Source organism: Quercus lobata, chromosome 10 (assembly GCF_001633185.2).
Source record: "Quercus lobata isolate SW786 chromosome 10, ValleyOak3.0 Primary Assembly, whole genome shotgun sequence".
Lineage (NCBI taxonomy): Eukaryota > Viridiplantae > Streptophyta > Magnoliopsida > Fagales > Fagaceae > Quercus > Quercus lobata.
In genome coordinates, this window is record NC_044913.1 from 59,176,822 (window position 1) to 59,189,036 (window position 12,215).

Here is a 12,215-nt window from a genome sequence, read left to right on the forward strand (position 1 = left end):
TGATTAGCCTGTGTATGATGATGAACGGTTTCGAATTAAGTAAGCCTTCTTAAATAAACTTTGAGAGTAGGGGGCATTAATGACTTATTTGGGAGTTAATTCAAAGAAAAAAAAAGGTTTGAATTGGGTGGTTTGATGTAGGCTTTACTAGTGCTATATATATTTAATCATAGGTGACTGATGTCAAAAGACAAGGTTGTTGAATTGAGGTTGACTATGATTGTGGAATTTGAAGTTTATTATGTCGTTCAAAAATATTGTAGCAAGTTTTTATTTATTTTTTATTCGTTTTTATTCTCACTTCTCTCTCCTTTTCAACTCTCTCATTCACTCTCCCCATTCTCTCTCTCATTCATTTACTTTGTATTATTTTATTATGTTGTATGTAAAAATAAGAAATGAGAATTTTTTTTTTTTTGATAAGAAGAAATGAGATGTTGAGTATATTGTTAAATGAATAAAATGTTGGGTGTATTATTAAATGAATTGATAAAATAAATAAGGTAGTTTTTTAGAGAATAGAATATACATATTTTTTAAAACCCGAATGTGAACTCTCTTAGCTATTTGTAAAATTTTTTGAATAAACATTATCCATTTAGAGAATTAACTAGATTCAAGCATGAAAATATAAATCTTTATTATTATGTCATTTTTTGTCAATTTCTCGCATATATAAGCTCTTTGGCAATTGGTTATACCATACAATTTTAACATTTTAAAGCAATTTAGCATTGTAAATTCAAATTGCCAAATGTCCTAAGCATTTCCTCCAAATGCGCCAAACAACAAAGCTCTTTTCAATTAAAGCTTTTATCACAGAATCTCCACAACTAAAGTTCTTCTTCCTAGTTCCTACAACAATACTAAAGGAATACTTTGAAAATTTCAATTAAATTGTTTTAACCTCATCAAAGCATTTTATTTTTTTGACACGTCCAAAAGCAAAACTAGACATGCCTGCCAAACTTATATAGTTAAAGCTCTACTTTCTTAAGAGCTTTTAAGTTGTATTCTTTAATTATTACATACAAATTTTTTTAAACAATATTTCTTCAATCAATTTTTTTTTTAAACATCATTACAACAAGCTTTGATTTCAATCTCAAAAATAGTTTTAGAACAATTTTTAAAAATCATTCCTAAACAACACCCTATGTTGTAACTTAGCTTGGCCCTTCTAGGCTGTGAACCTTTGACAAAAGACTTACAAAATGCATGGAATGGTAGCACAGGTGTTTGATTTGGTTACGATATGATTGAAGATGTTAAATTTTGAGGAATGTGATACACACCAACTTGTGATTTTTCTCAGGCCATATTTAGCATGACTTTCATAAAAATGAGACAATAAATTTATCTATAATAATTACAGCAAAGGTTGCAGAGGTGTCCGCAATGAAACTTTATTTATCTCTTTCTTTATGCTCAATTGAATTTTCCGGAAATTTGAACGATCCAAATGAGCATATGATGGATCATAAGGAAGCAGGAGCAAGCCGGATGTAACTTATGTATGTGACAAAAGAAGCTTAAACATGTATATTTAGAAGAGCCTGTTTAATTTGCTTCCCAAACTGAAAATTATATAAGAACAAGCCCAGCCTATTTACCGTGCCACTATGCCTAATGGGCAAGATACCCAGCAGCCTATAATATATAATCGATCCATACTCTTTAAGTGCATAATGTATAAGCACTGCCTTCAGTACGTAATTTTTTATGCAAATCCTATGATGTTGAGCCAGAAGTAAAAGCATGATAGCGGGAAAAAATCAAATAAAAAGCACAAATGCTGAAATGCATAAGAGTCAGAGATGTACATAATGACACTAAATCTTAAATCCAATATGAATAGGCGTCATAGTCTCATGGTAAACAAACTCAAATGCTTTAATAATAACATACAACGCTTGCATATAAAAGAAGTTCTTGTCACATTAATTATGTGGAAATAGTTTTTTTTTTTTTTTTTTGAGAGAGATGTGGAAATAGTTGAGTCTAAGAAAATCACATGGTTGCAAGACCCTCTCTATATAGATATATATAAAGTCATTCTTGTCACATTAATTATGTGGAAATAGATGAGACTAAACAACTGTTCATTTTAATTATTACAGCACATTATCCATAGATTGTCCCGGCATAAGATCATCTTTTGACACGTAAAACATTTTAACTTGCTTCTTTTTTTTCTTTTTTCTATTTTAAATCTCTTTTCCTCCTTTTGGGATAGATAACTTGCTTCTAATTTGAATGAATGAATGAATAATAATAATAATAATCTATCCTAAGAACTTGGTCATTTTGTAATGAAGTTGATGCTAGGTTAATATCACCACTACCGTCTACCCCACAGAGAGAGAGAGAGAGAGAGAGAGATTGATTTAAGTTTACCAACTATGACAATATTTTCTAAAAGTAACAAATTATTGTAGCTAGGTTGCAAATTTTTTAGAAATAGCAATATGGGTAATGTTTGTTTTTGGTGGTTTAATGGTTTAAAATAGTAAATTGGAGGTTTTGCACTCCCAATGCTAATTTTTTAAGTAGTGCAATCCTATCACAAATTGTGTGAACACAAAAAAAATTGGTCTTTTTTATAGATGACAATTTCTTACTTTATTAATTTATTCAAGAGTAGTAAACCTTGTGTAATAGTTCGAAGTGGATTAATTAAATTAAAGAGAAAAAAAAAAAATCAAAACTTAACAATCTTAGATGGCTTTACTTCAAGCCCTTCTTTTCCTTTCTCTATATATATGTTAATCAAATTTACAAATATGCCCCGCTTATTCATATCAAACACCTCGAGCAAATTATACGCTATATATATTGATTACTATACCACAGTAGCACTAGCAGTACTCTAGCAGGGTTCTTATTATCAAGCCAAAAACCACAACAAAATTAAGCCAACACATCTCACTTATTTCTCACTTTTGCAACAAAGGATGTACTCAATTAGGCAGTGACTAACAGGCACATGTAGCTTCAGCATAGACATTAGGATTGGCCAAGAGGTATTCTTCTACAATCTTGTACACTTCCATATGCTTGTCCTTTGCCTCCTTGATGTCCTCTTCCTTAACATTATAGTCACCCTTTGTCTGGTAATGGCTAGTTATCTTGCAAACACTTCCTCCACCAGCGGATTCAAACTTAACCTCATAAGAAATTGACTCAAGCTTGTCACCCAACACATCTCCTTCAATCAAAGTGTAGTTGCACATACAGTTATCAGCATCAAGCGCATCAATCCTGTGCTTCAAGTATTTGAAGGGAGTCCCTATCAACAAAAAAAAGTCAATTTTTTTGGGGGGATTCCAAAATGTAATACACGTTATACAAATATGTTATTGATGAGTGTGAAAATAAAGTTCACCAACCCTCAGCCAAAGTGGTCTTTTTAATGCTGCAAACGCCTCCATCTCCTTCAACGAACTCAATGCTTTTGATGAACTGAGGCATTATCTTGGGAACGAGGTGGATGTCAAGGATCAAAGCCTTGAACATCCTAGCGGGAGAGACTTTGGTGGTGATCTCTTGGGTAAAAGTAGTGACACCCATGCTTGAAATAATAGTATGACAAATATTTTGATGTCAAGAAAGAAAATGAATTAGGCTAGTTGAGGAAAGGGTTGTGAAAATTAGGAACAACAAACTTGGTAGTTATAGAAATTAATTTGTGGGTATATCCAACAGTTTATTCTTTTTATGTTGAGCTCAAGTAACAAAGTAAATTATTAGGCACTCTATTTATAGCTAATGTGGTACTCCACGTCAATAAGTACAAGTCACCTACTACTCAAACTATTTCTTTCATATTATGTTATGAAATTATGTCATGTCTTTTTTTATTTATTTATTTTTTTTATTTTTTATGTTAAAGTATTTATATATGCTGGTACGACCACGGCAATATTTAACATTTATCAATCCAACCTTTTATTTATAAATTATAATTTTATTGCAAAGAGAAGAAGTTTTTATTTTTGTGAGATTTGGGAGGAGAAATGTTCTAGTACAAAGAATGCATATGCAAGTTTTCCTATAAAATTATGGATCATATATCAACTTAATAGTTAATACCTAGAAAGCACGGACGTGGCTGGAAGGGTGCCACACCCGAGTCCGACACGGTTGCTCGCGTGTTGGTGCTGCATCTAAGCTTTTTTTTTTTTTTTTTTTTTCTCGGATTCGTGCCGACTCAACTCGATTCGCGCCGAATCGGGCTGATTCGGCTAGAATCGGGCCGTATTGGCCATATCGGGTCGTATCGGTCAGCGACCGATACGGCCGAAACAGGCCGAAATCGACCTTGAATCTCGTTGGAACAACCGAAATTTTGACCTTAGAGGCATAGTAATGTGTTTCTTGCCTTCTTCTTTCTTTGTTTTGTGAATCAAGGCATAGTAATGTGTTTTTTAAGAATATTTTAATAGTAAAAATATATAGAAAATATAAATAAAAATATTTTTAATAATTTTTTAATCGTCGAGTCCCGCCACACCCGCACCCTACTTTTTCAAAAATTTGCTGAGTCCCGCACCCACACCCGAGTCTCAAAACGCACCCGTGCTTCATAGGTTAATACTCATCTTACTGTAAAACTTTTATCTAATTAGCTAAAATAATATTATATGTCAACAAGAAGAGGAAAATAAAAAGAAAAAAATATTATTAAGAATAACATAATTAATATTATGAATATATTGCTCGAATTCATAATTATTTAATTATTTCGGATAAGTTAAAGTGCATAATTATCTGTTTACATTCTTTTAAAGAGGGTGGAAAATGGAAATATATTTGGTTGGGTTCATGAATACCAACCTAACTCATATCCAGCAATGAATGGGTTGAGAAACAGATATGAAAACTAAACAATTAATAAATTAGTCTTAAAATTGGTTACTTGGTATTTAAACAAGGGTCTAAAATTGTTTAGGCTACTTGACAAAACTTAAGAGGATAAAAACTAACCTGGTAACATTCAGTGGAAAGGCATGCCAGCTATTCAGGTTGAGAAATACTTGAAGCACCATTGAAACAGGTGCGCACATTATGATTACTGGAAATCAGTTTATGCAAAAAGCTCTTCGGGACCGCAAGCCAACCAATGCTTATGCTTATAAAGCTATTAAATTTGGAGAAGGAAGAAATTTTAATGACAAAGTGTATTTGTGAATGCCCCAAATAGTTGTAATTAATAACTAAGGTTCATGTCAAATACAATAGTCTCATTAATCATTATATAATTTAAGAGAGTCGTAACAAATTTCATTGGCTCCAGTAATTTCAAAGATTGTTCTTGGGCATTCGTTTTTTCTTAATTGATATGGCTTGTGAAAAAAGGGGGACAAAAGGAGAACTACCAAATAACACATGTCACATTAGATCTACTAAGGAGTTAGGAGGAAAGAAGTAATGTGGATTTATGACATTTTTCTTTGGTAATTAACCTCCACCTTATTTGGATGTTTTTAAAATTAAGTAAAAGGAGGGGAATAATTTTTATTTTTTTATTTTTGATATAAGGGAGGGGAATAATTAGCATTTTCATAGTTTGTAATTTTGTTAATATGGCAAGGATAAATTTGGTAATTCATTTGGTCAAGCATTTCTTTGCTCTACTCTCCTTCCAAATCTCTCCAATTTGGGAAAATTAAAAATGAGGGGTTAAAAATAGTTAAAATCCCTCTAAACCCCTCCAAATCCTTCCCCCTCCTCCCTTAAAAAACATTCAAATAAGGTAATTTCCTTCTACTCTACTCCCCTTTACTCCCCCTCCATCCAAACAAGCTATTAGGTAAAACAACTCCGTCTTCTGAAATTGCAAGCACGGTAGAGACGGATTGCTCTGCAAGCACGGTAGAGATGGATCGCTCTACAATGGACACAAACATGCACATGATATCTCGAAAGAGCAACAAAACTAAATTACTATCTTACTGCATACATATGAAGTAGTGTTCTCCTAAGTGTAAAGAAAAAATGGTCAGTATTCAATGAAATATAAAACCAAATTATTATCTTCCATGCATAAATTGTAGACTTGTACGTAGTCTTGTAACATTCAATGTAAAGGGTAAGCTAGTAACGCATACAATTGGCATGAACTACGTCTTTTCTTTTAGAGGAGATCTAGGATTCATATCATTAGGAGTCTTCTACTATTTGAAATAATTTAATAATAAAGGATTGAACTGCGTTTAAGTATAGTACTTCTCACACACTGTTTTGTACATCAACCGTATACATCCAGTTTTTTATGTTTTAAATGTGAACATCTTCAAAAAATGTGAACATTTTATGTGAAATCATGAATATTTTGTGTACAGATTGTACATCAACAAATGTGCAAAAAAAAATTCAATAATAAAGGAAAAATAGGGAAAAAAAATTCATTTATTGTTTATTAATTTATTCATTAGTATTATTTTGAAAGGACAGCAGGCTATAAGAAAAGAATTTTACTAACGTATGCCCTTAATAAAGGAAGGGTCATGCAAACGAGTGCCCTTAAAGCACTCGTTAACAATCTATTTTAGAAAAGTTTTGACATCACTTTTATGGGAAATGAAAAAAACTGTCAAAACATTAAATTTTTTTTTCTTTTCCCATAAAAATTTTCTTTAACTGGATCCTTAACCATTGTCCTAAGGACACTCATTAAGGACAAAAGTTGCATTTAAGTTGGCCCCGCTTGCAGTTGCACAGCCTACCGGGAAACGAAAGAAATTGCTTAATAGTATCTCATCTCATTAATAAATCTGTAAGTTGACTACATAAACATAGGTGGCATTCTAAATTAATGGGTGGTTGATATGGTTGGAAAGCATATTTCTCAAATGCATACAACACATAAATGTGATCTGGTTAGAAAGCATTAAAGGTTGGTTGGGACCGTTTTGTATTCTCATATATGATATATCATATAGTATGAAATAAATAGTAAAACTTCAATGATACAATTTTTTAAGATTAATAATTTTTGTGATAAAGAGTTTTAACTTAATGATAAAATTTATAGAGTTACTTAGATGATGTACTTTAAGTTCATCAATTAAATTCTAGCATATAACTGTATTGACCAGTACAATATAAACAATGATATTATTTTCAATAACAACTAAAGTTCATACTACTATATATTTGAATTTAATTAGAAAATCTAATGAAGTGTACGTAAAGTTTCATCTTGGCACGTTCATGACTCATGAGTGATTAGCTAGGATTTGTCACACATCACACACATATTCACCATCTCTTTCAATATCCAATCTATGCATTCCTAGAAAAGAGTTTCATCATGTTCTTGAATATTTTACCTTGCAATCACATGTTTTGGATGATATAAACTATTGAATGATATGATATGATCATTGGTCACCATAGTCTAGAAAACTGGTTTTACTATACAAATTTGGTGTTTAACACATTCTCAATTCTGTAACCTAGACCCTGAACTTAGATTACGGGTTAGAAGATTAAACTTATCCTTTGTAATCTTCTCTTTCTAGATTGTAACTAGTAATCAAATTTGTATACTTTTGTTTTAGATTGTATCTAGGACCAAAGCAATGTTTTTTTTTTTTTGGCTATTATCAAAGAAATGTACAATTTAAATTCATCAATAAGAATGATACACTTTTCAATTTGTTTTTTTTTTTTTTTTCAATTAAATAAGTGTCGACTATATTGTAAAACCTATGACCTAAGAGGGATGATAATAATAGTAGAACCTCCACTATTTCATAAGAGGTAATAAACATGATTCCACCCCATTCACATAGGCCATGTGCTCAAAACCCAAATTTTGAAGGTTTTAAGGACTGGGGTCATGGTCTCTCACAAATATTGCCTAGAAAAACACATTAAAATGAGAGAAAATATATATATATATATATATATAAAACTTTGATATGAAAATCATGAACTTAACAAAGATTAAGAATTTTTTGTGATAAAAAGTTTTAACTTAATGGTAAATGTAGGGACACGATTGGTAACGACCCATGAATGACGTTGGGCTCGTATGCAAAGGGCCCCAATAATATGATTTGTAGAGAGTGGGCTTGAAAGGCAGGACCTTGGGCACAGGTGAGCGGTGTAATCGTGGTTTCTATGGAAGCTCTTATATGGGTGGACTTGGCTTGACCAACTAAGTTTTCCCTTAGTGTGGGTTGTGGGATCTAAGTCCTCGGACAGTGTCCGAGGAGCATTGTACCCTTTCTCCCTTTGCAGGATTTTTCTTTCTCCTGACGGGGATCCTTTTCTCCTTTGCTTTCTCTCCCTTTAATACTAGTGTTCACTTCCCTTTTTAGTGTCCACGTGTAAGTTTTACTTTCTGGGGTATAGACCTGTCCTGTCAACCCATACCTAGAGTGGTTGGGAGTCGTTGGAAAAGTATAAGGGCATGGTTTGGAGTATGGGCTTGTCAGATGCAAGGTTCTGTATTACTATGTTGGCAGATTTCTCCTTTGTCCTTCCCCTGTACCGAGTTTGCCCTTTTCTCCAGGCATTTTGTGAGGTGCTGAGCATAAGGTCGTCCTCGGCCATGTCCTCATGCCCTTCTTGGGCTTTCATTATGCATCCTCGGCAATAGCTCTCCTCGGCTTAGGCCTTGGGCCCAAACGTAGAATGGGCCTGGGCCGCGAATTATCAGGCCCCACAGTAAAATTTATAGATTTATTTAGGTGATGTATATTAAGTTTTCTAATTAAATTCAAATATATGACTGTATTAACAAGTGCAATACAAATAATATTATCTTTTCTAGACAATTAAAGTTAATACCACAATGTATTTGACTTTAATTAGGAAACTTATGGATTTGTACGAAAAGTTTTAATGCAAAAAAATCACCACCATTTAAGTCACTCGTCCAAAAGAAGTGGCAATTGAAAGATACCACATCTTTCAAACTAATGTCTAGTGGTGAGTGAGCAACAATAATTTGCCTTCATTTTTTAGTAAGACATTAACAACTTGTTCAAGGGGAAAAAATGGTCAAAAGATAGGAAATATGTTTTCTTTTATGAAAGTATATATGACATTATAACCAAAATTGTGGAGCCTTTTTGCAGTTGGACGCTAAGGTAAATAGGTAATTGCCAAAATGGCCTATATGTTAGAGATAGAATGAATACTTGGTATCAAGTCGGCTCCCATATCATGTGAAATTGTGAATTTCTAACCTATAAATCCCACATCGATAACTGAACAATCATCCAAAGCTTCTGCCTCTGGGCTGCACGACCCAACTTACTTTCATTTCATATATGAGCTCTGGGCCCACCGACTTGTTTTTTATTCGTGGATAATGGGTCGCTCATGTTGGTGACAGCGAAACCTATTGGTCTACCCCTTCCAAACAATTTTACTTCATGGGCTCATACGATAAGGCCACGGCCATGTGTCTTTCACATAAGCTCTTCCACAAGGGTTAAATTCTATGGGCAGAAACATGGTTTGTACAAGACTTGGTAGCTAGACAATGCTTTACTTAAGCGTTTTGACAATATTCTGAGATTATAACTTAGAAGTGGGAAATAGTACTCTTCATAGACTTAATTGTTTGACTAGGTTGATATTTAGGTAGTCCAATTTGCTTGGATACAAAAATAAGTTGAAATTATTCACTTCATTCAGACCAAATCTCAAGTGGGACTCAGTTTGTATTCTTGGTGATCTATTTGAATTTTGCAACACTATAGTGCTAATTACACTGGCCGAATCCTAATCATAGTTATGTTTATTTTGAGTGATAGATGTGGGCAGCATTCATATATATATATATATGATAAATTTGATGATTTTATTCATAAAATATCTTTGATTTATTGGGGAAAAAGAATTATTTTAATGTGCATGCCCCCTGGCATTTTAAAGAAACAATGGAAGTTGTGGGGAAAATTTTTAATTAGATTATGTTTTCTTGTGAGCAAAGAGAGTACAGTTCTTTCTAGGACTAAATTTATAAACAAATCAAATTCAATTCCAAGATATGAACCATTGACAAACAGACTTACAAAATGCATGGAATGGTAGATTAAGCCACCAACTCAACAATCATCATCATCATCATTGATTATACTGTTAAATCAATGATAACATCCATCACAGTAGCAACAAGGCATCACTCTTCAAATCAAACATTTGATAGCTCATTCCATTGGAGAAGCTCCTCTAGTTCTCATTTTCAAAATCCACATTATCTTACATTAAAATCATGATTGCAGATAATTTGCATGACTTATACTAATGTATAGAACTACATCAAAAGAGATATCCCAATCATGGCCTGTCTAGTAAAATATGGTATAGACCTAAAAAAAAAGTTGAATAATAACAATAAAATAACATTTCAATCCTTTAAATTACCATTGCTTTGCAAAGGAAAGCATTACCATACTTTTTTTTAATTGCCCTTTTGATGCATTCTTCTGTTTGCTCCATTGCTAAGTTCATATACTCATCCAAACATACAAGAATATCTGCTCATGAAGATTGCAAGGCATCATAATAGCCTGTGAATGTATGTTTTCATAGGTCATACCGAACAAACTGAAGTGGGGTACACCAAACATCAGCAAGATACATCTACAAAGAGTAAGTCTAAAATTCACCACTTGCCTTTATAGCCAAGTGGTATTTCTAGGCCTTCCAAAGATGCACCCAATCATAAAAGATTGGCCAAAAGGTTCTGTTTTACTACTTCCCCCTACCTTTGGTTTGTTTCGTGAAAGAAAAATTTAATAAAAAATGGGAGAGGGCAAATGTCCCCATACATGGAATGTCACTTTTATCTAGATATCCTGATTTTCACCATGTAGCTTTTTTTCTTCCTAAAAACTTAAAGAATGTTGTCTGAAATACTAGACTCCCATTTAGGAATTGCTAATAATGTATCAACAATGAGTAGACAATGTACTGAGGATACTTAATAAACAATACAGTGCAGGTTATACATAATAGATAAAGGAAGGCGTGTTGTACATGTACACTATGTAACAGATGATGATTGTGTCAGCAAGAAAATTGATAACAGCAAAATCCATAAATTTAAATCAATCATGCTTTAAAAAACTTTCTGCTATTACAGTTCAAAATAATTACCAGTTTGCAAAATGAAGGAGGTACCAGTAAATGCCAGAGTGAAAGTCCTTCAGAAAAAGGCAGCCAATAGCTTTCAAGAGGACAGGAGATGAAGACATTTGAAAGTTTTTAAGACAACTTGGCTTTTCAGAAAATAGTTTTGACAAACTCTATGAGCAATCTTAAACCATTTTGTGCAAACCTACATGACCTCAAATTGGGACAATGAAAGACATTAACATTTGTAATTAAAGTGAGGCTATGTGACACTTCCACCATAGGTAGACAGTAGGATACTGAAAGATGATTAGGCTCTAAAATGGGAGATCTGTAAAATATCTTTGACAGTTGAAAAGAATTTTTGTGAGATCAGAAAATACCAGTGGCCAGCTCTTGATTTCCCAGTGTGACATGTGGTTCAATTAGTGATAATCTTTGACTTTGTAGTCCTACATTCCACATTGCTTCCCATAAGTTCCTGATATACCTCAATGGTGAACCTTCAAAATTACTAAAAATATTAATGACTAAAAAAACAGGATAATAAATATGGTAAGTGAAAAAATAGGGAAGAACTAGTCTACTTCAAAGCAAAACATTAGAGAAAATATTTATTTAGATTAATTTGAGCTTAGAAAAGGAATTAAAAGATTATCTGGATATTTGGAACAGAGGCAATCTTGGTCCAGCTTGTGCTTAAAGTATACCTATAATTGGGAACTGAAGGATAGCTAACACGCTGAAGTACAAAGGAAGGAATCTTAGTAGGTTTTTTTGTTGGAAGAGAGAAATGGAGGAGAAGAGGAGATTGACAGAACTCACAAAATTTAATGAAATAATTGCACTGATCAATTTAAGATTCCTTGTATTGCGATTCTTGCACTACACTACAACATATATTCTACCACTGGGACACTCTCACTCCTTCCATCTCCCTTTCAAAGAACAGTAAAAAAAATCAAGCTTCAATTGTTGAAACATGTCCTAAAATACTCTGGGAAAGTTCATCTTGGATTCCATAAAATTGGAACTTCTTACACTCGAACTTCAGTTTGGGAAGATAATTACTCCCCTGTAAGATCAGAAATACCAGTAGCCAGCTATTAATTGCC

The 12,215-nt window shown here is 33.0% G+C and overlaps 1 protein-coding gene across 1 annotated transcript; it reads right to left on the reverse strand.

Annotated features, from left to right (window-relative positions):
- Positions 1–2,708: 2,708 nt before the first annotated feature.
- On the reverse strand, positions 2,709–3,654 carry LOC115966033 (pathogenesis-related protein STH-21-like). The gene is made up of 2 exons (XM_031085375.1): positions 3,390–3,654; positions 2,709–3,289 (listed from the first exon to the last, which is right to left on the reverse strand). The coding sequence occupies exons 1-2, from the start codon at positions 3,568–3,570 to the stop codon at positions 2,976–2,978; spliced, it is 495 nt and encodes a 164-aa protein (XP_030941235.1). The 5' UTR covers positions 3,571–3,654; the 3' UTR covers positions 2,709–2,975.
- Positions 3,655–12,215: the final 8,561 nt, after the last annotated feature.

Excerpts from the sequence above, each read along its gene's own strand:
- LOC115966033 (XM_031085375.1), bottom strand. The coding sequence starts at position 3,570 with ATGGGTGTCACTACTTTTACCCAAGAGATCACCACCAAAGTCTCTCCC. Across the intron at positions 3,290-3,389 it reads AAAGACCACTTTGGCTGAGG|GGACTCCCTTCAAATACTTG; the intron begins GTTGGTGAACTT and ends TTTTGTTGATAG.